The sequence below is a fragment of the Pipistrellus kuhlii genome, unplaced genomic scaffold, assembly GCF_014108245.1.
Source record: "Pipistrellus kuhlii isolate mPipKuh1 unplaced genomic scaffold, mPipKuh1.p scaffold_m20_p_7, whole genome shotgun sequence".
In the NCBI taxonomy this organism is placed as follows: Eukaryota; Metazoa; Chordata; class Mammalia; order Chiroptera; family Vespertilionidae; genus Pipistrellus; species Pipistrellus kuhlii.
The window spans coordinates 49,171,748-49,198,180 of NW_023425573.1; the positions used below are offsets into that span (position 1 = coordinate 49,171,748).

General features: G+C 35.6%; 1 protein-coding gene across 1 annotated transcript in view; it reads left to right on the forward strand.

Moving 5' to 3' along the window:
* CCDC148 (coiled-coil domain containing 148) overlaps nucleotides 1–26,433 on the forward strand; it is a 198,223-nt gene that overhangs the window by 52,980 nt on the left and 118,810 nt on the right. The window contains exons 3-8 of the mRNA XM_045575445.1: nucleotides 2,212–2,333; nucleotides 10,746–10,849; nucleotides 16,244–16,326; nucleotides 16,518–16,654; nucleotides 18,019–18,114; nucleotides 18,195–18,376. Coding sequence (XP_045431401.1) covers nucleotides 2,212–2,333; nucleotides 10,746–10,849; nucleotides 16,244–16,326; nucleotides 16,518–16,654; nucleotides 18,019–18,114; nucleotides 18,195–18,376 — 724 coding nt within the window. The remainder of the gene's footprint in view (nucleotides 1–2,211; nucleotides 2,334–10,745; nucleotides 10,850–16,243; nucleotides 16,327–16,517; nucleotides 16,655–18,018; nucleotides 18,115–18,194; nucleotides 18,377–26,433) is intronic.

Here is a 26,433-nt window from a genome sequence, read left to right on the forward strand (position 1 = left end):
TTAAGGAATATTTCCAGAAGTGGGATTGCTGTCCAAAGGCAGTTCCATTTTTAATATTTTGAGGAAACCTCACGCTGTTTTCCACAGTGGCTGACTAGTCTGCATTCCCACTAGTGTACCAGGTTTTTCTTTTTTTCCACATCCTCAACAGCACTTGTTGTTTGTTGACATATTGATGATAGCCATTCATTTTAATTTGCATCTCTCTGATGATTAGTGATGTTGAACATTTTCTCATATGTCTATTGACCATCTGTGTGTTCTCTTTGGATAAGTGTCTATTCTGGTCCTTTGCCCATTTTTTAAATTGGATTGTTGTCTTCCTCTTGTTGAATTGAATGAGTTCTTTATATATTTTGGAAATTAATCCCTTATGAGATGGATCAGTGATGAATATGTTCTACCATACTGTGTCCTTTTTTTTTTGTTGTTGATGGTTTCTTTTGATGTGTAGTTTAGTTTGATGTAGTCCCATTTGTTTATTTTTTCTTTTGTTTCCCTTGCCCTAGGCAAAAATACTATGTGAGATGTCTTCAATTTTGCTGCCTATGGCTTCTTCTAAAACTTTTATGGTTTTGTGGCTTACATTTAAGTCATTTTTTTTTTTTTTTTTTTTTTTACCTGTCCAATTTTCCCAACACTATTTATTGAAGACACTGTCTTTACTCCATTGTATGCTTTTGCCTCCTTCATCAAATATTAATTGAGCATAATGGTGTGGGTTGATTTCTGGCCTCTCCGTTATCTTCCATTGATCTATATGCCTGTTCCTGTGCCAGTACTATGCTATTTCAATACAATGGGTGTTTTAATCATCTCCAACCATACTTTTCTTCACTGTGCTTGTCCTTAAATTGTTCAGAGCCTTCTTCTAGCCATGTGATCCGTGATATACTTAACAAATCTTAATTACATTACATGACACGTGATTCATAATTAAGGTAAAAGTAATTTTTTTTCTTAAATCAATCAGCTTATTATTCTTTATGCAACTTATCCTTAAGTACCCTTTACTTATGTTTTACTTTATCAAAATAGTTAATGTACTAAACCAAGTATTTGGATGGAGAATGCCTATCCAAACATTTCATGTCACTTTATTCTTATTATTTATTTTTGAGCAGAAAGAGGTGTATTCACTTTTCAAGGGAGCAAAGGGGCCAAGAGTGATAGATAGATAATGGCCCTATCTCTGTGAGGGGTTGAGGTTTTTAAGGTCTGTTGAAAGGTTAAGGTGGGGGCTCTGAGATGGAGCTGGAGTCAGCAGGGTCCAGATGAACGGCATGCTCTGTTCCTTTGGCAGGATGCAGCCATATCTAGAACAGAATTCTGTTCTACCATGGAAGCAACAAACTGTGGAAGAATGTTGCCCTTGACAACTGCTTCTGCTGGGTCATCATTATAATTAGCCATTCTCCCAAGAGCCAAAGCGGCAGTTGGCTGATTTGTTGGGACCACATCCAGAAGAATAGGTCTCAGCAAAGACATTACACCCACATTCTGCAAGGTCTCATGTTTTGGGGTCTGGTCGCCGGCTCTGCCACCATCTGCAGGAACTGGACTCGGGCTTTCTGGTACTGCTCCAACACTGGCAGCACCTGCCTCTGACTCACAGTGCCCACAGCTCTCTGCTGGCCACAGCTCAGGGGAGTGTGGCTCATCTGTGTATATGGCCTGCGAGGCTGTGGAGCAGATGGGGCAGCTAGGTCAGTGCCCTACTCTATCTGTTCATATTATTTTGGTTTTATTTGGCCTATTACATTTTTTAACTTTCATTTTCAACCTCTGTTCACATTGAATTGATTTTTGTTTTGTTTTTCTAAGAAATCCAGCTATAACTTTAAAAAATCTATTTACTTAATTTGATTCATAATAATGTGATACTTAAATACTTATAGTTGCTGCCTAACATTTTTTAAATTAAAAAAGTAGTCACACTTGGTATCTTGGCATTATACTTTAAAATATTCTCACTGTACTAATTTAAATGATAGCCATTTAGAAGTAATTTTATGCAAGGAATATAGTGGTAATATATTTTAAGTTTCTATAGATATAGGTTCAAATATACTATGAATGTTGTAATATATTATTTCTTGTATTTATTTTACTTAAAATAAGACCTGTAGTCAGCATGCTGCTATAACTGTATTTTGATGTTCAATAACATAATATTATTTCTTTCTTGTTTTATATTTTGAGGGAAAACAGATAATCTGGTATTTGGTATGAAAAATGGAATGAGAAGCATTAAGTATAAGCCAGTAGACTATCAGCAATTGCACACATTAACTGAAGCAAAAAAATTAGCTGCTGCCTCCACAGAGCAAAAGGTTAGAATTTGTGTGTGAGTGTTTTTCTGGTTTCATAAAACTGAATTGCTAGGAAGTAAAATATTTAAATGTAAATGTGAAAATAAATAACATTTTAAATAGTATTTAGAATCTTCTATTAATAATAGTGAATAGCTGCTAACCTTTATTGAATGTTCTCCAACACTGTGTTATGCACTTTACATTCATTAGTCAATGTTCATAACAACTTAAGAAGTCTGAATTCAACTTTATTTTTGAGTAATATAGCTATTTCATTAGCTTTCCACAATTCCTGTCTTAATCGGAAAAATAAAAATTGCTAGTAAATGCCAGCCATGGATTTAAGGCTCCTTTTGCAACACTGTTCAAGTATGTCCTTGGTTCTTCTGTTCTAGAATGCCTGTTTTTGCCCTGACCTAAGAGAGGGTGAATTTGGACTAGATTTGAAAGGGGTTTATGTGCAAGTGATTGTGCGCAGTATTTTAGGACCATGTATGGTTTAGGATTACCATGCAATATGTTTCCCCCTTGTATAAAATAATAGAGTACATCATGCATAGTATTACATTATAAATTGTGTCATTGCATAAAAAATCTGGTATTTCACAAGTTTTCATTTATATTTAATATTTTTGTGTCACATTCATTTTGCATGGCTTTTTATTATTAAGATATTTTAAAAAGGCAACTGTTATGAATTTTAAACACAGTTGATATCCTATGCTAAAGAAATTACCATATATCCATGAGTTATATCTCCTCTAAGAATACCACTTAAAAAGTAGAGCATTATTTGTTTGGCTGAGATATAACTTTAAAATAATTTAATGTTATCAGGACATTTAAAGAAATTTCATGGGAAAATCACTTATATAACATCATCCTAATAAAACTATTTTTATATTTCTGACTTCTATTCTGATCTACTGTATACATACATACATATCTACATACATACATAATTGTATACATACATATTTTACTTTTTCCATGATAAACAGAGACATAAAACGCTGGTTTTCCCCCTAATATTTTGCCACATAATCTTGATAATATTTAATTATCTTATGATATTTAATCACTCAAGTAAATAACTATTTATCATGTGCCTTGAAGATACAATGGTGAATAAAATATAGCCCCTACTCTCATGGAATGTACCTTTTGTGGGAAAGTGGGAAAATTTTCCTGAGGAAGTGACATTGGAATTAGGATAGCAAAAAGAAATAGAGCAAAAACTGGATTGATGAGTACTCCAAATAGAAAAAGATACATGTTTTATTACATCCCCATTTTGGGATATTTGGATTATATTTAATTTTATGATTTTGGGAATTATGCTTCAGTATATGTCTTCATGCATGGACTCCTTTTATGTTTTAGAATCCTCTACTGTATAGGATAAATTCCTTTGACTGGAATGTCTGAGCAAAAAAGAATGAATGGTTTTTAGCTTTATCCAAAAGTATTATTGTAATAAAGATGCTGCCACAAACATTTTCTCTATATCGTTGTCACTATTGGAATACGTACACATACATATTTACATATGTGTACACAATCCTAATATTATCGATATGTTTATTTTGTCTATCTTTTTACCCATCCACCCACCCACCCACCCGTCCATCCATATGCACCAAAAAATAACAATTTGGTGAATGTGGAATGTTTGAGTGTTAAAGTCTATATTTGAACAAAGTGAATTTCTATATTTTTAAAAAATATATTTTATTGATTTCAGAAAGGAGGGGAGAGGGAGAGAGGAATAGAAACATCAATGATGACAGAGAATCATTGATTAGCTACCTCCTGCACATCTCACACTGGGGATCAAACCAGCAAACCTGTGCATGTGCCCTGACTAGGAATTGAACTGTGACCTCCTATGAACAAAGTGAATTTCACTTTGATAACAGAGTCATTATCAAATAATAAAAGTATTTAAAATTTTTAATAGTTAATGAGGTTTTTGAAGTTTGACATTATAATAATTTCTCAGTGTTATCAGCTGCTAGATTACTTCTCTCATCATTTTTAAACACTTTCTTTTTTAAATAGTTTTCATTTTTTACTATCTTTGTATTAAGGAAGATTTATTGGGAATATTGTTATATATGCTTTGTGGAGTCTTCTTTTCTCCAGTTTAGAGATAGCAAGTAAACATTTTGCTTCTAATTTACTCTTGTAAGATGTGGACAATTCCAAACTATGATTTTTTCTTGAAAGACTCAAGGATTAAGTCAACCTGGAAATTAAATACAACTATTAAAGTTTAACTTTTTAATGTTATGAATGCTAATATGCCCAATAGTCTACACCAACTAAAATTATGAATAGAATGTCATCTCTGTTATTCTTTCTTATATTATTGGAATTTTTATAAAATATATATTGGCTCAAGAAGACTTTTATTTTTCTAAAAGTTCCATATTTTACTAATTAAATGTGCTCATTTTTCTACACATGAAATTAACAGCTTTAACAATCATTGTTAATTATTACAACACTACTCTGGTATTTTAAATGTAAATATACTTAAAAGTGAATGATAGAATGTTAACATTTAAAGCACATAAGTATGTTTTTTGCTTTAAGTTACATTTAAGATACTTAACTATTTTTTAAAAATAATAAAAATTATTGTTAATTAAGAATAAATTCAGAAGACTTGCCTGAATTATATTATTGGTATTGGTATACTGATTAGATGTGATGGTCACCTATATAATAATCACTGTGTCAGGGATCATGCATAAGTTCTAGGGTGACAGATAAGAGACTTAGCTGGACATTGAGTGATCTAGTCTTCCAAAGGCTGAGGTTAAACCTGAAGCCAAATAGTATATTTGGGCTCCAAACAGAGACTAAATTGTGATACATTACATGTTAACTCTTCATTCCTATTTAAGTATAAAAGAGATCTTTATGATTACTTTTATTAGAATTTATTTGCTTAATAAAAATGAACTTGTTCAATTCAAGTATCCATGTACTGTTTCTTTTTATAAATGTTATTTTATGGAAAATTGTTAGCATATGTAAAATTAGAATGAATGGTGTCATTAATCTCTAATGTAACATTATCCGGCTTCAATTGTGATCACCTTTTGGCCATTATTTCTTCTTTACTCCCACCCACAATTTCTCCTGTGACAGGTTATTTTGAGGCAAATCTGAGACATCATAATGTTCAACCATAAATATTTTAGCATGTTCCCAAATCCTCCAACAGCATTAATATTAAAAATGACAAAAACTTCTTAATAATATCAAACTTCCACTCAATGTTACATTTCTCTGATTTTTCTCCAATTTTTCTTAAACTTTTTTAAAACAGTATCTAAATAATATCCTTATAATGAAATTTATATTTATATTGAAATTTATTTTTATTTTTTCTCCTCCTTCCTCTTGTGTCCTTGTAATTTATTTCTTGAATAAATTTTTTAAAAAATTTTTGATCGCCGAGAGGGAGAGATAAAAACATCAATGATGAGAGAGAAAATCATTGACTAGCTGCCTCCTGCATTCCCTACACTAGGGCTCGAGCCCACAACCTGGGCATGTTCTCTTGACAGGAATTGAACCCAGGACCCTTCAGTCCACAGGCCATGCCAGCTCAGTGTCTTGAGTAAGTTTTGTTTTTTTATAGTTTCTCACAGTCTGGATTGTGCTGGTTACATCCTGGTGGTGTCATTTAACATGTTTTTCTGCCTCTTGCATTTCTAGTAAATTGATAGCTATATGTAGAGATTTGATCAGATTCAGGTTCCATTTATTTTAGCAAGAATACTTACTGATGGAATTTTTGTGCTCTAGTCTTTCTCTTACAAATAGTGCTTCAGTGAATGAATAGCTCTGTTCATTTATCTTTTGATGCTTTTACTAAGATACTTTTCAGGTAGATTTCTATAAGTTAAGGTAAATCCATATAAAATCTTGCTATCCAGCTCCAAATTCCCTTCAGGGAGTGGGTTTGCATAATTTTGTATTTCCATTAGCAACTAAAGAGAGAGCATGTTTCCCCATAATCTCAGAGTATTTTGTTAAACATTTGTAGTTTTGCCAACTTGATAGATATGAAATTGCAACTTAGTGTATATAATTGTTTTTTCTTTTTATTTATTTAACAATTCTCTATTAAGTTATAATTCACATATAATAAAGTATACAAATCTTAAATGTACATCTCAATGAATTTTGACAAATATCTACACATGTAACCAATACTTAAATATATGTGTTATTATATACTTAAACAGTCCACTGATTATTGTTATTTATATTTAAACTAGAGGTCCAGTGCACAAAATTCATGCATGGAGTGCGGTGTCCATCAGCCCAGCCTGCACCCTCTCTAATCTGGGACCCCTCGAGGGACAACCCTCTCACAATCCAGGACTGCTGGATCCCAACTGCTCATCTGCCTGCCTTCCTGATTGCCTCTAACCACTTCTGCCTGCCAGGCTGATCACCCCCTAACTGCTCCCCTGCCAGCCTGTTTGCCCCTAACTGCCCTCCCCTGCAGGCCTGGTCTACCCAACTGCTTTCCACTGCAGGCCTGAATCCCTCCCAACTGCCCTTCCCTGCAGGCCTGGTTGCCCCCAGCTTCCCTCCTCTACCAGCTTGGTCACCCCATCTGCCCTCCCCTGCAGATTGATCACCTCCAACTGTCCTCCCTGCAGGCCTGGTCCCTCCCAACTGTCCTCCCCTTCTGGTCATTTTGTAGTGGCCATCTTGTATCCACATGGGGGCAGGATCTTTGACCACATGGGGCAACCATCTTGAGTGTTGGAGTGATGGTCAATCTGCATATTACTCTTTTATTAGATAGGATAGAGGCCTGGTGCATGGGTGAGGTCCTGCTGGTTTGCCCTGAAGGGTGTCCCAGATCAGTGTGGGGGTTCCCTTCAGGTGTAGGGCAGCCTGTGTGAGGGGCTTATGGTGGTTTTCAGGCTGGCCAAGCCCCCTGGCAACCTAAGCAGAGGCCCTGGTATCTGGAATTTATTTACCTTCTACAATTGAAACTTTGTAGCCTGGAGCAGAGCCAAGCCTTCTGCTTGCTCCATGGCAGCAGCCATTTCTTTTGGGATTTATGTATCTTTCATAATTGAAACTTTAATCCTTAAGAGGAGGTTGGGCTGGCCAATGTATGTGGAAAGCTTGGCTTCCTCCATTGCCAGGGGCAACCCTAGCCTTCTTCTCTTTCCAGCTCTGTGGCTGCAGCCTTTTCTGTTTGGATTTATCTATCTTCTGTCACTGAAACTTGGTAGTCTTGAGTGGAGGCCTAGGCCGGCCAGGGTATGTAGAAAGCTTGGCTTTCTCCATTGCCAGGGAAACCCAAGCCTCCCTCCTGCTCTCTGTGGCTGTAGTTATCTTGGTTGGGTTTATTTGCACATGTGCTCCTGATGGGCTGGTGGGCGTGGCTTGTGGGTGTAGCAGAGTGGTGGTTAATTTGCATATTTCTCTTTTATTAGATTAGATATCTATACACATGTAACCAACACTTAAATATATGTGTTATTATACACTTAAATAGTCAACCAGTTATTGTTATTTATATTTAAAGATGGACCATCTGGTGTAAAGGGCTTTTATGGCATTTCAAGGTGCCTGTTTAAGTTTTATTATCTTGGATTATCCCATTGAAGTCCATAAGGAACCCTAGTTTCTGATTCTTTTATGAATTTATTATTTTTGTTTTTTTAAATTCATCAGCATTCTGCATAAATTATCATCTACCTTAAATATTGATTTCATATGACTCATTGCCCAGCAACATGAATTGGAATAACCTGAAAAATCTCTATATTGATAAAGATACAATCTTAAAACTTTTCACTTTTTTAAGACTTTATTTTTCTTAATTTTTGGCTTGGGGATAGAAGTGAAGTCAATGAGTGAATTTACAAAAAAAAAATTAGGATGTTCTGTAAGATATTGGAAGTGTCTAGTGAAAAATAGTAACTTTATTTTGATGTTTATAGTCTACTTAATTTGTCTTTCCCTGGGCCCAAAGGCAACAGTATTGATTTTTTTTAAAGCTAAAAAAATGTATCTACATCTTTTACCAATGTGTTTTAACTTTTTGTACAACAAGAATCAAATATGTCAAAGAAATCTAATTTTAAAAGTTGTGTCTGCTACAACAAACTTTAGAGACAATAGATGACAAATAGTTGGAATGAATTTAGGAGAGTGCCAGTTTTTAGAGATACATGGTGTTACTGTGTACTTTTTTAAAATTTAATATATTTCATTGATTTTTTTTACAGAGAGGAAGGGAGAGGGATAGAAAGCTAGAAACATCGATGAGAGAGAAACATTGACTAGCTGCCTCCTGCACATTCCCCACAGTGAATGTGGCCACAACCAATGTACATGCCCTTGACCAGAATCGAACCCAGGACCCTTCAGTCCGCAGATCGATGCTCTATCCACTGAGCCAAACCGCTTTCAGCTCTATGTACTTTTTTTTGTGTGTAGATTAAATAGAGATTTTTAATGTATCTGGTAGTGTCCTGTTATTTGAATGTACTTCTAAATTTCATGATTGTAGCACTCTTAAGACCTTCTGAAGAATAGATGTGACTTTGACTGTTTTTTCTAAAGTAATGTTTGGGTTATTTTGTTTTGTTATAGGCCTAATTTTGAATCAGTAACTAGAATAGCAGAAAGATAAATTCAAGGTTAAAGCAATCAGTGAATGACAGCTAGATATAGCATGCATTATAGAGTCTTTTTAGGTCTTGTCTTCTGAAGTTTTTACATTTTAAGTATTGGTCTGTTAAAGCTTTTAGGCTACTATCGATAGTAGCAGAGAAAATGAAAAATATGCATATTTCATCAAGTTTCTGATATGAGTAGCACGTTTGTAAGTGTTTAAAAGTACTAATATGGAATTCACAAGTTGGAAATACACATGAGTATTGGTCAGAGTCTAACCTGAAAACAGAATCCACTTGAGGAGGTTTTTATTGAGCAGAGGGGTATTTAATTCAGGAAATGGTCACCCAGGTAGGTGGTAGAGCTGAGAAGCCAAACAGGACCCGTAAGCAGTATGAGATTAAAACAGCAGGAAACCATGCCATGCCTAAGTCAAAGGGACATGTGAACCATTATCACCTCAATAAATCCAATAACAAAAACAAGGCTGTACCACATCTCATGAATGGAGCTTACTTACCCAGAGATGGTTGGAGCTGTAGTAAAACTGTCAAGAAAAGTTGGGACAAATGGAAAAGATGGAGCTGCTCCTAGAGACTCCTGTGAGAGTAGAGAGGTAGGAGCAGTCATCTTTTGGCTTCTCCTTTCCTCCTTCCCTTCCATCCCCCACTGCTAGTGTCTCTCTTGGCTGAGCCCAACAGGAAGCCAGCTGATAGGAGTGTTTGAGAAGCACAGGCTACTCTGTGATGTGGAGCAAATCAGAGAGATGGCCAAGAACGGATCTTAGGGCAAACAAACCCCAGCCTGACAGAACTTGTCAACAGAAACCCCGGTACTAATTCTATGCTACCTTTTCTAAAGTCATAAAATGTGGGGAAATTTTCAATTTAAAAAAGATGGGTTTTAATGTATATACATTTTTGCTATTTCAAGTATCTTCAAATAAATACTTAAGAAATTATTTACACCCAAAACTAGTTTGGCTCAGTGGATAGAGCGTTGGCCTGCGGCTTAAGGGTCCTGGGTTCGATTCTGGTCAAGGGCATGTACCTTGGTTGCAGACACATCCCCAGTAAAGGGTGTGCAGGAGGCAGCTGGTCAATGTTTCTCTCTCATCAAGGTTTCTAACTCTCTATCCCTCTCTCTTCCTCTCTGTAAAATATAAATAAAGTATATTTTTTTTAAAAAAGAAATTATTTACAAAGTCATGGAGTTGAAAGATTAAAATTGCATGTTCAAGGTTATATAGCCAGGCCTCCTAACCATTTATCCAATGACTTTGTTCATCCTTTGCTGAAGGATCAGATAAAAACCAATTCAGACACTGAGGTTCTGTGCGATTCTCATTTTTAACTTCTCTGAACATCAGTGTCTTCATCTGTAAAATGGGCCTAAGGATGTTCATGGTGCCTGGCAGGGAAAGTATGTCAGAAGGTGAGAAAATTCATGGAAAAATGTCCTGGTACTGAATGAATTAGGTGTTATTTATTGTTTGTATGGAAAATATAACCACTTCATCTTTCTTTTCATAAATGCTTTAAAAACAGTTCTTAGACTGGTCAGTATTCCAAACCATTTTCTCTTTCACTTCCCTGCTTTTTGTTTAATATAATACTTATTTTAAGGTAAATTTTGTGTTAAAAGATCCACTAATAAGTTTGAAAAAGAGTAAGTATTTAACTTAGAAAATACAGATTAAACATTTCCATCGTGGAAAGCACATTTTAAGAATTTTAAATGGCTCATCTATTGTTTCTTTAGATCAGAAAAGCAGTGGAGACTTCAAAGATATCCAAGGAGCAACAGCTAATAAAACAGCACAGGCAGGTGTGGTGGCAGGAACACCAAAGGCTGAAGGAAGTCAGGTAAGGGCTAGGGGAAATCTCAGTAAACACACAGAGGAATTACTAAGACTTGCACTGATTTAGTTAGATGTTCTATAACCCTCCATGTTAATTAAACTATTATAACCAAAATTGAAAGTTACAGTTTGAATGTGAGCCAAATTAAAATAATTTCATTTCCTCAATTTAATTTGGAATTCAGTGACTATATTAAAATGACTTTTGCTTTCCTTCAGAGAAAAAGATAATCTTTATCTGTGAAAGTGGTAAGTAGGGCAACCATCCCATCATATTCATTTTTTCATTGCAGGATATGTTATAGGAGACATATAAATGTTTTCAATACATAAATGCACAAATAAACTAAGGGGCTTCACTTGCTCAGTGATTTCTGGATGGAGCTACATCATGACTCATTTATTCAATTTTGATTTCTGACTTTTGTTATTTTTTCCAGCATTCACTTCAAGATGAATTAAAACAAAATAATGATTCTATACTTAATCTTAATTGTAATCTTTGAAAACTAAATGTCTTCCCATAGGTTAAAGCAAAAAGAGAAGGCAGATTATTCCCTCCATTAGAGGCACATATACTAGTTTTAATGATAGTAGTATTTGTAAAGTATGCTTTTTAAAATGTAGATTTTGGCCCTAACTGGTTTGGCTCAGTGGATAGAGCATCGGCCTGCAGACTGAGAAGTCACAGGTTTGATTCCAGTCAAGGGCTCATGCCCAGGTTGTGGGCTTGATCTTCATGAGGGGCGTGCAGAAGGCAGCTGATCAATGATTCTTTCATCATTGATGTTTCTATCTATTTTTTCCTATCCCTTCCTCTCTAAAATCAATAAAAATATTTAAAATAGAATAAATGAATGGAAAAAAAATGTAGATTTTATATCAAAATATGTGAATTTGTGGTCTTATTCTAAGTCAAATTGCCAAATACCATTAACTTTACTTTTGACACTTTTATATTCATAGGAGTTTTTTATTTTGCCACAAGATTTCTACATGTGGCCAAAACCGGTTTGGCTCAGCGGTAGAGCGTCGGTCTGTGGACTGAAAGGTCCCGGGTTCGATTCCCGTCAAGGGCATGTACATTGGTTGCGGGCACATCCCCGGTAGGGGGTGTGCAGGAGGCAGCTGGTCGATGTTTCTCTCTCATCGACATTTCTAGCTCTCTATCTCTCTCCCTTCCTCTCTGTAAAAAATCAATAAAATATATTAAAAGAAAAAAAAAAGATTTCTACATGTGAAGTAAAAGGCTCAAGATTGGAAATGGTTTTATATCATTATATAATTTTACACACAGAAAAACAAAATTATATAGATTTTGTCACCATACTGCTGCTATCTTATAAGACTTACCCCTCAAAAGGTCACTTATTGTGGAGAGAAAGTTTGGGGAAGTTTTTTGGGGAAAATTTGCATGAATTGAAACATGACAAAAAGGAAAGCCATCAGAGGTGGCTGCTAACTGATGCAAGCTCAAATGTAAAGGAAGACCCTAGTGAACGTTTTTTGTTTTTTTAAAAAAATATATATTTTATTGATTTTTTACAGAGAGGAAGGGAGAGGGATAGTTAGAAACATCGATGAGAGAAAGAGAAACATTGATCAGCTGCCTCTTGCACACCTCCTACTGGGGATGTGCCCACAACCAAGGTATATGCCCTTGACCGGAATCTAACCTCAGACCCTTACAGTCTGCAGGCTGATGCTCTGTCCACTGAGCCAAACAAGTTAGGGCATGAATGGTTTGTATTTTGACTGTTTTATATTCTCTTACTGTGTTGCTCTTGAGCTAGATGGAAGAGGCATATAATGTACATGGATTGTGGAAAGTAATGCTTTTTGTTGACCTGCCATGACACAAAGATGAGGAACAATCATGTAAGAATAACCTTAATGTCTTGAGATTTTTAAGAGCTGAAAACTGGACAAGAAGAAGTTCAAGAAAATTTTCTGTGCTATTCTAGAAAGGAGGCTAATTTCAAAATGTGGTCAGTGAAATTAAAAAATAATAGCAAAAGGAGGACAGTTAGAGTATGGCTAGATTTGTGGAGAATTTGGGGGCTACCAGAAAATCAGGAATTTAAGCTCCATCAGTGTTTCTTAACCTTTAAAAAAAGCAAAATATTCTTACACATCATCATGAGAGATTTCATTTGACAATATTAAGCCTGATTAATTACCTTCTGGGCCTACAATGTCATCTAATTTTGGGGGGGATAAATTAATATGTGCTGGGTAATATGTATTAACTACTTTATATGTTTTATTTACTCCCTGCGATATACTTGCAGAGGAGGTATCGATGCTATCCTCATTTTACAGAGGAGAATCTTGAGGTTCAGAAAATTAAAGCTATTTGCAGACAGCAAATCAGCTAGTTTATCTGGAGGTGGGGTTAGAGCATTTGCCTTTTACGCCGTGCTCCATGTACTTGGTGTTGAGTAGCTTTTCCTTCTTTCACATCTAATTTGTCTAGCCTTCCTAGAAAAAAACACATGAGATTTTGCTGAACTTTAATTCTTTGAAATCTGTATAAAGAAACTGGTCATACCGAAACTGGTTTGGCTCAGTGGATAGAACGTCAGCCTGCAGACTGAAAGGTCCCAGGTTCGATTCCGGTCAAGGGCATATACCTTGGTTGCGGGCACATCCCTGGTAGGGAGTGTGCAAGAGGCAGCTGGTCTCTCTCTCATTGATGTTTCTAGCTCTCTATCTTTCTCCCTTCCTTTCTGTAAAAAAATCAATAAAATATATATATATTTAAAAAATGTTTCTGGTCACATAAAATCTCTAAATATAAAATTGTATTTAATAATTAATGTTTTTTTTCAAACTACACGTCTTGAAGACCTTGGTGTACTTCCCCAGGATCCCTTGCTCCTTTGTTTCAGAATGGCAGGTTTAGATGTTCAGAAAAAAAAGGTATTTATATTGGTTGTGTGATAAAGAATTATAATTTTTATTTTAATAAGGATTTTGGAATAATAAAGTTTGAAGGCTTACTTGTTCGCCTTACTACTTTTACTATCATTCCTGCAAGGGATGCTTTTATAACCAAATATCTGTTAGTAATATATGTAGTCTTGCTCACAATTTTTGCTTTAAAGCATTATTTTTAAAAGTATCATCTTTAGGCAGAGGATATCATGGGGTTTTACCAACAAGTAAATGCTGTCTGGAAATGAATCTCTAAATATTACACTGAGATCAATCACTATTCATACTGTGTGATTCAGGGCACCAGAGAGCTCTCTCCCAGCCCAGCTCCTATGCATTCCTTATCTAACAGGTGTGAGACTTACCTGGCCTCTGGGTGCACTCACCTGGGACACTTTCAAGAGTGAGAAGTGGATCAAATAGCTGAGTCTAAGGCACAAGCTGTCAGCACTGCTGAGTTCCTTCCTGTTGGAGGACTAAAGCTTTGGCATTCAGCCTGCACTGCTGCCCTAATTTTCTACAGATCTCCTGGCTGTTAGTTTCATTTATAGAACTTCAACTTCCTCTCTTGCTCTGCCTTTTTCAACCTGTGTCTCTTTGCTTATTGTTTGCTTAAATGCTTTTACTCTAAAAATAACTATATTTATTTTTTGTTTGTTTTTAATTCTCACTGGATGATATTTTTCATTGATTTTTAGAGAGAATGAAAGAGAGGGAAGAAAGGGGAGAGGGAGGGAGAGAGAGAGAGAGAGAGAGAGAGAGAGAGAGAGAGAGAGAGAGAAACACTGATGTGAGAGAAACACATCAACTGGTTGACTCAGTCCTTTTGGGGTTGGGTATTGAACCCACAACCAAGATATGTGCCCTTGACTGGGCCTATGCTCTAACCACTGAGAAACCAAGTAGGGCTAAAAATCACTATATTTAATTAATATGTAAAAGGTCATTAAGATTTGTTCCTTTTACTACTGTATAAAAATCAACTATACTTTTACCTTTATTTCCTTAGCTCAGGAGTTCATTTTCTCTTAACTTTTAAAATAACCTCTTTGTTGGTTCAGACTTACCTTGTCCCCTCCTGCTTATTTTCCTTTTCTATTGATCACTGTCTTTCCAGTCTGTGCTGCATCTTGCTGCCTTGGGAATCTTTCTGAAACACAGATCTGATGAGCAGGGGAGGTCAGCTTAGTATCCCACAATGGCTTCCCAAGGCCCTGAACTCTCTCTAAAGAAGTAGTGCTAGGGCATGTCACAGGCTCACCTTGGTTTTCGCTATTAACTTCTCCCCAGAATGTTCACTTGAGCTTATTTTCCTTGCAAAACATTTGGTCTTGACTAAAACGTCCACAGATGTTGGTATTTGGTCCATGCCTTGATATTTGGTTCTGTCCAAAACATGCATCGTTAATATAAATTCTTCTCTTCTGCAAGATTCCAGCCTGGAACCATCTAGCTACCCCCATTTGCCATTACCAGCTAAGCTACTGTGGCAAGAAGGGCTATTACTGGCAGTACAGTCACAACCCTATTGGACCAATAAAACACAATAGTACTTCTTTTTTAAATTTCTTTATTGATAAGGTGAATAAGGTGTTACACATGTGTCCTTATTCCCCCATTACCTCCCCATCGCCCCCACTCATGCCTTTGCCTCCCTATTGTCTGTATCCGTTGGTTAGGCTTATATGTGTGCATACATGTCCTTTGGTTGATCTCTCCCCCTTACTCCTACCCTTCCCTACCTTCTCTCTGAGGTTTGACAGCCTGATCAATGTTTCTCTGTCTCTGGATCTGTTTTGTTCATCAGTTTATGTTTTTCATTATATTCTACAAATAAGTGAGATCCTGTGATATTTGTCTTTCTCTGACTGGCTCATTTCACTTAGCATAACACTCTCCAGTTCCATCCATGCTGTTACAAATGGTAAGAACTCCTTTTTTAGTGTAGTATTCCATTGTGTAGATCTACCAGTTTTTTAATCCACTCATCTGCTGATGGGCACTTAGGATGTTTCCAAATCTTAGCTACAGTCATGATAGTACTTTTTAATGTATTATTCCTGTAAGCCAAAAGTAGAAATAAACATTTTTATCTGAATCCAGCAGTTCCTAAGCATGGGCATTTTTTGACAAAACCAAGGACCATTTGGCATGGACCAAGTATGCTCATGGATGTTTTAGACAGGACCAAATTTCAAGGACCGTTAGCCATAGGTCAAAGTCTCTATGAATGTTTTGTTCAGGATGAGCTATCAAAGACCTTTTGGTATGGACCAAATGTCTCAATGGACATTTTGGAGAGACCAAATGTTCACTGATCGTGTCCGGCAAGTACCAAATCCATGTTAGGAATTTAGCATATGATCAGAATAAATAAACTGGTGAATAAAACCACATTAGATTAAATTATACTACTATTTTTTAAACCCATATTTTTAAAACCCAGTAATGTCTATTTCAGGTGTAAAGTGGAATCTGAAATAAAATCTTTTTTCAAAGAAGAGCACATTGGGAATGAATGTCTGTCTGACCTTAAGAATTTTGGTGAGATTTTTTTTATCCTATATTTAAAGGGGTGTTTTGAAAATGAAAATGGACTGCTCACTTCATGTTCTTTTATTAACTGCTGTTTTTTTTTTCTCTAAAATAATCCAAAAAGAAATCTGCACTCTAAGAACCTGTTCTTAAATTTTTTAAATAATGTGTTATCTTGATTTAATTTTGTTTCACTATAGAACAAGTGTTATCTGAACAATGGTGCCTGTATCTTAAAAATGTGATAAATCCTATTCATCAATTGATAGCAGACCTAAAATATAGACAGCATCATATTGCACAACATCCACACTCACACACTGATGTACTGGAAGAGGTTAGTATATTACCTTTACTTTTAATAATGTAATATTTCATTTTTGTCCCAACTAGAACAATTTGTGATAAGAAACCAACATGCGTGTATTTTAATAGAAGATACAGCAAATTCTGTCTATGCAGTATCTTAAACATCCCTAAATCTGTCCAAGCTTGTTCATTTGGAACCTGAAATGTTACATTGGCCTCATACTTATTCTCCCTGCTTTCATTCTTGCTCCTCCCATCGCATTCTGGGATCTACCTTCAGTGTATGGGGATCAAGCCATTCATTCCCCTGGTAAATCCCCTCAGGGCTCCTTCTGGCCCACACATACCCTTCCCTGCTTCTTCAATCTCATCTCCTACCTGAAACCCTCTTCCTCATAGACCATTGGTCAGCAAACTGCATCTCGCAAGCCACCTGCCACTCTTTGGCCCTTTGAATGTGGCTCTTCCACAAAATACCATGGCCTGGGTGAGTCTATTTTGAAGAAGTGATGTTAAAAGAAGTTTAAGTTTAAAAAATTTGGCTCTCAAAAGAAATTTCAATCGTGGTATTGTTGATATTTGGCTCTTTTAACTAATGAGTTTGATGACCAGTCCTATACTCTGTCACTAGTCTGGCCTTCTTTCTATTCCTTCTCACACTTACCAGGCTCTTCTTTCCTGTCTCAGGGCCTGTGCGCTGGCTGTTTCCTCTGTTTCATTGAGGATACTTTTTGTCTTTTAGGTGTTTGCTTAAATGTCCTTTCTTCTGAGTGACCTGTTCTGATAGTCCACTTGAGAGAAGACATAGCCACTCCATATTACTCACCCTATTTTTACATTACTTACCTCCTCCTCATATTCTCATAGCTATTTTTCATTAGTTTATTGACTATCTCCTGACTACAGCATAAATTCCATGATCATAGTTGCACTAGATGTAGGCTTTTAGGTGATTTTTCTTGCTCTATTTTTCATTGGTCTGCAGTGTTGTTATATTGCTTTCATAAATAATAATTTATAAGAATATTTAAAAAATCTTGCCCAGCTGGGGGTTAGAGGCAAGATTGCAAGGGAAGGAAAGGGTGATTGGAACAGACAATCTGTTAAGCTCTCTGCCTCACCACAAACAAAATCAAAATGAGGGTGCAGAGGCTAGGACCCCAATGTACTTCCAGCTTAGTTTGAGTTATGTGTCTGGAAGACTCTCTGATAAACACATGCCCGGCTGTGGCATCACCTGAGCCCTCTTCCCCAAGTCCTCAAAGGCAGATTCTCTTATCTAATTTCTCATCACTTACTGGTTTTTGAGATGAATTCCTGTGAATTTAAATATACATATTGAATGAATCACAAGAAGAATTTGCATACTATTTGTTCTAAATGTTCCAATAGGTTGACTTTGTGAAGAAACAATTAAAAGCTGTCTTTGAAAGACTTAGCATGGAGCAACAGAATTTGGAAAATAATCTTTCAGACTGGAGTATTAAAGTAAGTGTGAAGCAGACAGTAATTTGTTTATCAATTTGTCATTGGTGTTAAATAAAACAATCATTTAATTTACTTTTCAGATAGTAGATCATTATTCAGAAGAAAGGAGGAACCTGCTGAGTGAACTGCCAATGGAATTAGAAGCTTTGGAATGCCCATATCCTGATTTGAAATCTTCAATTTTTAATGAGTTCTGTTACTTTACCAAGAAATATCAAAAGAAACTTGAAGATTTTGATCTGCTGTTAGAAGACATAAATAGGTAATAACATAAAACTACTTGAATTATGTAGATTTTTGCTACTACATTTATTTTTTGGAAGGTTACTATACTTCTGGCCTACCATTTTCAAAGGTACTATGTTATTGGAATACAGTCGATCGATAAATGTTTAGATTGAATATTTGTTGAGTGGAAATGGTTCTTTTTCCCCTCTTCAAAATGGTTTCTCTGAAATAGTGGTTTTAAAGGTTTTTATAAGTTGAAACATGATGAAAATAGCCTTCTTACTGAGCTCTCTACCACACAGGGAAGAAATAGTTTTTTTCAAACATGAAATTTTAGTAACTATGGATTTTCATTTCAGGATGTGAAATGCTTCTTCACTGGAGATTTACAGATCGGTAGTAACAATTGGTTGCAATGAAAAATGTAGTTATGGAATTAGGTTATTTGTAATCCACCGTGATTTTGTCTTATGTATAAGACATAAGTATATTTTGTAAATTTTAAAAAACATGCTAATTTTTTTTTTTTAGAAAGTGTACTTTTGGTTGTAATCCTTTCTTGCATGACAAATATACTGTTAAGTGATTTAAAATTCAGTTTTGGCAGGGTCAACTTCTCTAGTGTAAATTCTATATTAAAATTCATTTCATGAACAAACTCAGAAATGCCATGTGGCTCAGATCAATAGTTTACCTCATGTAATGTTTGGCATATGAAGTTTCTGGGGAATGTTTTGTATGGAAATACACTTTTTATTCTATTACATTGACCTAAAAAATTTTCCCCAAAGAAAATGTATTTAAAAAGAAAGAAAAACTATTGCAGAGATACATTTATAGTGTCCTTTTACTAAGGGCTGTTACTTTGAAACAGAAGAAAATAAAAATGACAAATATTTGTATTTCTTACATTTCTTAATGAATTGTTTATAAATGAAATTGCTAGTGTTAAGAAATGAATAACAAGGAAAACCTTAAATCCAACCAAGTAGAGTTATTTGCTTTAGTAGGTTCTTGACCTTTTATGTTTACTAACCTTCATTGTTTTAAATATTCTTTTACAACCTACTTTTTTTTATTACTTGCATGGTATTACAATATATGGTTGTATCACAAAAATTCAACCCACTACCTGGTTTTGCAAAGTTATTTATTATATATTTTGATATTTGTTTAAAAACCTTGACACAGATAACTCTTTCACTATATTTTGAATAATCCCATGATTATTCTTTTAAGATGAATTTTTAGAAAAGGAACTAATAAAGAGCTCTAAAGCTCTAAGGCTTGTGAGAATGTTAAAAGTCATAAAGTAAGTATTTTCAATTATGTATTTATTGAAATACAATGTATTAAATGTAGGTTAAACCTACTTAATAAAGGGTAAAGGGGGCCAAATACATAGTAAAGGAAGGTGATTTGACTGTGGATGGTGGGCACACAATGTAATATATAGATCATATGTTATAAAAATGTACACTTGAACCAGTATGATCTTATTAACTAAGGTCACCACAGCAAATTTAATAATGATTTTTTAAAAAGTGGGTTTAACCATATTGCTTTCCTAGGAAAACAGAAACAATTTATACTTTCACCAACAGTCTATCATTTGATCCATCTTGTAGGCATGTTGATTAGGTCAGAGAATATTGCCATCACCCATAAATAGCACCAGTGTCTTGTTAATATTCTCTTCCTCTTTTTTGATATTTATCTACATAGCATAGCGGGTGTAGCATCCCTGTTCTTATGTGAAACTTTTGCCAGCAGAATTGACAAAAAGATAAAAGATAAAATAAAAGCCAATATCAGAAGCCAGTACTCAAGAGACAGTGAATGGCCCTACATAATTTTGTTTTAAAAATATTTGATTAAACAAATAGTTACATGTTTGATTGTTGCTTGATGAATATAAGATAGAAGAAGAGGGAAAAGAGCATAATAAATAACTAACATTTGCTTACTTGATGTACTCAGAACAAGTTAGAACATTGGAGTCTTAATTACCAGGTGGCATTTTTCTCTGAGAATGTAGTCTCAGACTTTTGGAAAGTTTCAGTTCCTGGGCATGTCCAGTCTCAGGTTCTACATTTCTGGTCTGGGCTGGTTGTGTGTCAAGGGTGGTTAGCAAGGGGAGAAGTGCTGAGAAACGGAAGCATAATTATTTGAACACTAATGTGTTCACTTAATCATGGTGGTGAAATGACCCACTCAAGCAATATTTGGGGTCACCGCAGCTCCCATTTACTCATTGTGTATTCCAACAGGGATTGTCCAATCTGACCTTGGAATTTATATTTGTTGAGGTTGTGAGAGGAAATAATTATAGGTTAAGAGCTTATTTTTGTCATATAGATTTAGTAGCTTTCTCTTAAAATAAACACATCATTGAAAACAATTACTTTATGACTTTTGAACCAAAAGCCATATTTTGTAATTATTTAACCTACTTTGGTTTGCTGTGGGAATTCTCTTAGCTATGCTGGAATGCATTTTATCAAGGGAAAACAGTGAGTCCATGTTTTAAGGTATACTCAAAATTGGTCTTTTTTTTTTTTTTTTTTTTTTTTTTTTTTAGCCTTTGCTTAATTAATAACTCAGCCTGTATAGTATCTGTATATTATGTTTGTTTAAATCTATTTGTGAAAAGTGTATCCAAGAATAGTGGCTATAAATGTCTAGCTTTTTTTGTGAGTAACACTCTTTTTTTGTGAGTATCACTGCAGCCCACATCTGCCTTCTTGATATAATTGTTTCAGCCAGGAACTATAGGCTAATGATGCATGAAGCTACACTTCTAATACTTTGGGAGACTAGAAATTTGGGTTTTACAAAATCAAGGAGTGAGAATCATTGATGAGAAGTTTCTGTTCTTCCTTGGGTGTGAAATCAAATTAACCTTGAGTAAATCAGATTGGAGAGAATGAAAACATAGCAGCTTGACTGATTTGTGTCCAAGACAATTGACATGTTATTTTTTTTGACATGTTATTTTTTAACCTGGCTAATACAAATAGAATTTGTTATTAAAATAATAAAAATATGTGTAGCTCTTGGCAAAGAGAAGAATAAAATTTCTATGGACACAATAGCTGAATTGTGACATAGAGGAATTATAACACCTATTTATACTTCAAATCAAGTGTTCATAACAAGTTTTTCCTACTCCTTATATTTTGAAGATCAACTGTAGGTAAATATAATACTTAGAGGAAATTTTATTTTGTGTGTTTTTTTTTAAACTGAGGCTATGGAGAACTAGTGATGTAAGGAATTATAATCGCCATGCTCACAGGTTTATGTTTATTTGCCATATTAGTGCCTATAAAGAAATATAACATTGAACATTGTTAATGTCTAAACAAAAAACAAACTCAGAAAGAGTTCCATCACTCTTCTAATTCATCTTTTTAATTTCTTAATGACTACAGATAGATTTGAGGTGATATTGTAGAGTCTTTAGTGATAATTAAAATTTTAGAAACCCTCATGATGGTTAATTGTTTTCTCATGCTATTCCAAAGAAGTAGACCGGTTTTATCATTCTCTCTTTTGAACCTGGAAAACTGAATCATAATGTCTATATAAAGTAATTTTATTCAGTTCAACTCTGTTGCAATTTAAAATGTTCTTATTCTCTAAAAATGAAAAATAAAATGGATAATATGGAGGCAGATTTTGGCTTGATAAATTTAAAAAGTAATGAGGGCAAATAATGTGTTTGTAGATTATCTTGTCTTTACTGATTCTATTCATTTAAGTTTGAGTTTTTTGTTTAGTTTATTCGTCCTAAAAATGATTGTTGGTGTTGAACACTTGTCTGTTTCCAATGAGCTGAGGAGAGTTATTGTATATGCTGGCCTCTGGCCACCTTGGGTCTGCATGTGTTTAATCTCTATAGCTTTCATTATATTTTCCTTCCAAAGTGAATATTAGAATGCTACATTAAAAAATAATTTCTCTTTCCTTCACTTAACTATCAAATAGGATATCTGTAGCTGTAAGCAAGAGAATACACAACTCAAGTGAAAGCAACTTTAACAACAAGGTGATTTCTTATTTCACACGAAGTGCAGAGGTAGAGAAGTCAAGTGCAGTGAGGTCTGGTTTTCTGCATTCTCTTGCCCTGCCTTCCTGCAGGTTAGAGGACTTCCTACCAGACAGCTGTTGCTCCCCAACATAACACTCAGGAGCAGAAAGGCCCCTTTTCTTCCTTCTGACGTATCTTAAGATCTAGGAAGCCTTTTCCCAGAAGACTTTTCACACTTCATTGGCCAGAACTGGGTCTTTTGTCCATGCTTATCCCAAACACTGGCCAGAGGAATAGAAAGCTCGTGAGTGAACATTTGCGAATGTCTTAAGATTAATCAAGATTCATTCCCAGAACTGGAGAAAGCTCACCTCCCCTGAAGAGGGTGGGGGAGGCGGGGAGGGCTGTGGAAGAGCGCTATGGAAGAAGGTAGATCTTGAATAAAATCAGGATTGTGGTGGACAAGAGCAGGAGTAAGGGCAATATCTTCTACAATTACCTTTTCCTTACACTTTTTATGATGAATATAATTACTTACTATCTGGCATATAGGGTAATTGAGTCATTATTTTTTACTTTTAACAGTCTGTTTTATCTTAATTATTTTTTCTCAAAACTTCCACTAGTAACTATATTGCCTTTTAAAATTAGTGGTGGATGGATGTAGGAAAAAGGATGGATTAGGAATCTTGACATCATCCCAAAGTACACATTCAACCTCCAAAAAATACACATTCTAAGCAAAAATTGAGCTTTCTGTGCAAAATATTATTTTTAAAAATTATAAGTAAAAACAACATGTTTCTTATGAAAATAACAATTGCACCTTCCAAATAATTACGTAGCCTTTTCTTCTGAACAGATTCTCATCCCTAACCCACCTATAAGAAATTCTGGAGTCATTATTTTTAGAATGCTGCCATATTTTCACTTTCCTGACACCCCTCAGAAGAATGTGGTCCAAGGTCCGGTGGGTCACTCTGCTGTGGATTCTTCAATTCAGTGAATTATGACCATACTCCTGAGAGCCCACTTTATTCTAGCTGTGAATTCCCACCTGCATAGCCAGACTAGGCAGAGCCTAGGGACCATGGAGGCAAGAACTGCTAAGTGGGAATGGATCCCGTGGGAAGAAAATGTACACACCAAAGAAAACCCGAGATGCAGGTTCCTTTGGTCAGAGATGAGTCCGAGGCCAGGGAGCTCGTGTAAGTCAGTCTGAAAATCAAAGATAGATTTGTCTTTGGACAATAGACCTATGGTGGGGTGGTGGGTGGGAAGACAGTTTCAGGAACCGGGCTGATTAGAATTGGTGTTTGGACGGGTCGAATCTGGAAAGTCAGTGTTAAAAAGTGAAGTCAAGGTATCTTTCTAGAGGGTTCGACTTAATGCAGCTAGACAAGCAGATGGTGTGAGAGCTCTCTTTCACCCACATTCACCACGGTGGCTACTGCAAGCATGCTTCTTAGTGGAGGAGCATTAGGTGTCCCCTGACAGTGTTACACTGGAAGAGATTCTCTTTAGGCTAGATTTACCATGGTCGTTTCCACTCTCCAGGCCTGTCCTCATTTGCTGAGCACTGTCATCAGCAAGCTTCAGGAAGCACTAATTACCTTTTTGGCTGGAAAACTCCCTTCACTCTGAGAAAATGTAAAACAACTTTCAGCCAGTTTGTAAACATAATGTTTAGTTTCATAGACTTGTTTTTGTTGTTCAAGCACCTATCACCCTTATGAATTTTATTTACCACTTTCCCTCTCCCCCCCTTACTTCCCCTTCTCTCTCACTCCCCGCCCCCCCCCCACCCCCACCCCCACACACACACTCAAATGTATCTTGATGTCATGACACTGGATTCCAGGGAAACGGTTTAAATATGACTACTAAGAAAACTGGTAGCTAACTTAATTGGAAGTCAGTTTTGGATTTTTGGAATGATTCAAATAGGTAGAAATAGGGAGAAAATCAGTCTCAGTCTGGTTGAATTCTCACATCCTCGTAGTCCTCCTTTTCTAAATTATCTGTTTTACCTCATATCCTGGGAAATCATGATGGAATGAGATCAGTGGATTTCAATGTTTGGGACAGGAGATGGTGGGTGGGATTGAGGGGCAAATATCTCATACATCCGCAGTCTGAAATTCCCTGAAGTGTTAGAAGTGCCCAACAAACCTGGAAACTGTAGGGTTTTACTGTGCTATTTTAAAGATAAAAATTACAAAACAACTTAAATTAGAAAATTTGGGTGGATGAAAAGAATAGAAATTGAAGAGACCTGCCAAAGATCTTTTGTCTAAGGATATTTTAAAACTTGCAAAAGCGTAGGATAATTGTAAAGTCTTCTTTAAATTTTTTTAATTCAGAAAGGGGATAAGTGATCAGAATATTCTTCAATCTGTGTAATTTAGCTCATTCTTTCATCACAATCACCAGCAAAGCAGTTAAATGAAACAAGAACTTCGGAAAGTAAAAGCTAATCTTTGTTATTTTATAAAGCTAAGCTAGTCTGTATAGATTTTTCTGAACAATGGAAAGCTAAAGGTTGGATTAGGAAAGAAAAAATGTCCAGGTCTGAATTTAGAAATGCAGATATATTAAATTTGATTTTGTTTTGGAGGGTATGTAAGAAACTACTACTTAGTTATTGTGAAGAGGCTATTATGTCTGAATTTTACCATCCGAAGACTCAGGCCTTGCACAGTGGTGGGAGTTTTCTCCCTCGCAAGCAGCATCCTAATGGAGATGCATGATTGTGCCATTAGTATTGCTGATGGGAATATTTGCCTCAAGATTTAAGCCTGCGGCTGTGGAAACTGCTATGAATACTCTAAAAATAATAATGTTGTGAGTATTTATGTATGATTTCTTTTCAGATTTTGTTTAATTCCACATATATTGGAAAATGACTTACAATTTGTGTAATTGTGATAATTGGAAAAGCTGTTGAAATGAGGTTTCTAAAATCAGTAAGAAGAGCAAAATAAATGTAATCATTGTTCATGACATATTTGGTTTTAATGTTATATTATCATTTCAGACATTTAAGTGGTTTTAACGTTGTCACTAAAATGGCACCTAAATAATTCACACGATGTATAAAAATGCAGCGAGCACTACACATTCGACTGCTACTATATTTATTTATAGCAACGTACACTGCTTAATGTGTGCTTTTATTTGAAAAGCATTTTTATAAATGTTTGCTGTTTGCAGTTTCTCTTTGAGCAAAAATTTTATACCGCCATTCGGTATGAGAGACTGTCAATGCAATTAGCTTAGAAGTACTTCCTTTACCAAAAAATTGAAACTATTTTTGAAAATGATGGGTAAGAAAGCTTGTATATTACCTTAGGTCAGGTTCAGTAGACGCAATGCTGAGACAGAGATTGCAACAAGTGATTTGTTGGGCAGTGTTCTCTGGAGAAGGGTAGTGAGGGAAGCAGAATAGAGGAGGGGAAAACGTCTATGCAGAGGTCTCAGTGGGCATGAGCTGCAGTTTGCTGCCACAGTGAAACTCTGAGCACAAACGGTATCACACAGTTAGTCCTATCTTGGGGTAAGTAGGGTGGGCTTCTGTAGTCCTCCATCAGATAATCAGTCATCAGTTGTGGTTAGTTGTTGTGGAAGAGAATAGCCTTCTGCATGAGGCAGCTCCCAATTGGTTCAGAAGGAAGGTGCATCTGTGAATTATCAGTATTTTGGTAATGGGGATTGTGCCTAATAAAGGTGATCTGTCATGGTTTCAAAGCATCCTTTATACAGATGTATGACAATGTAAAAGAGCAAAAGAAAATTTCTGAATTTAGACACTGTCTCTTCCTCCTCCCCAGCACACATTCCCACAGGCACCCACCCACATTTGTAATCAAATAAAGGTAGAAATCAAACTGTGTTAAAGTTCCTTTGCTTATGGAAACAGTTTAAAAACATGAATGAGGACAGGGACTTTAGGTCTACTCATTATTGTGTCCGTGGTATAATAATAGAGAATTCATGTGGCTAACTCTGCTATTAAAATGCATTTATGTTATCATGAATGAAAATGAGTTCCTTGAGAG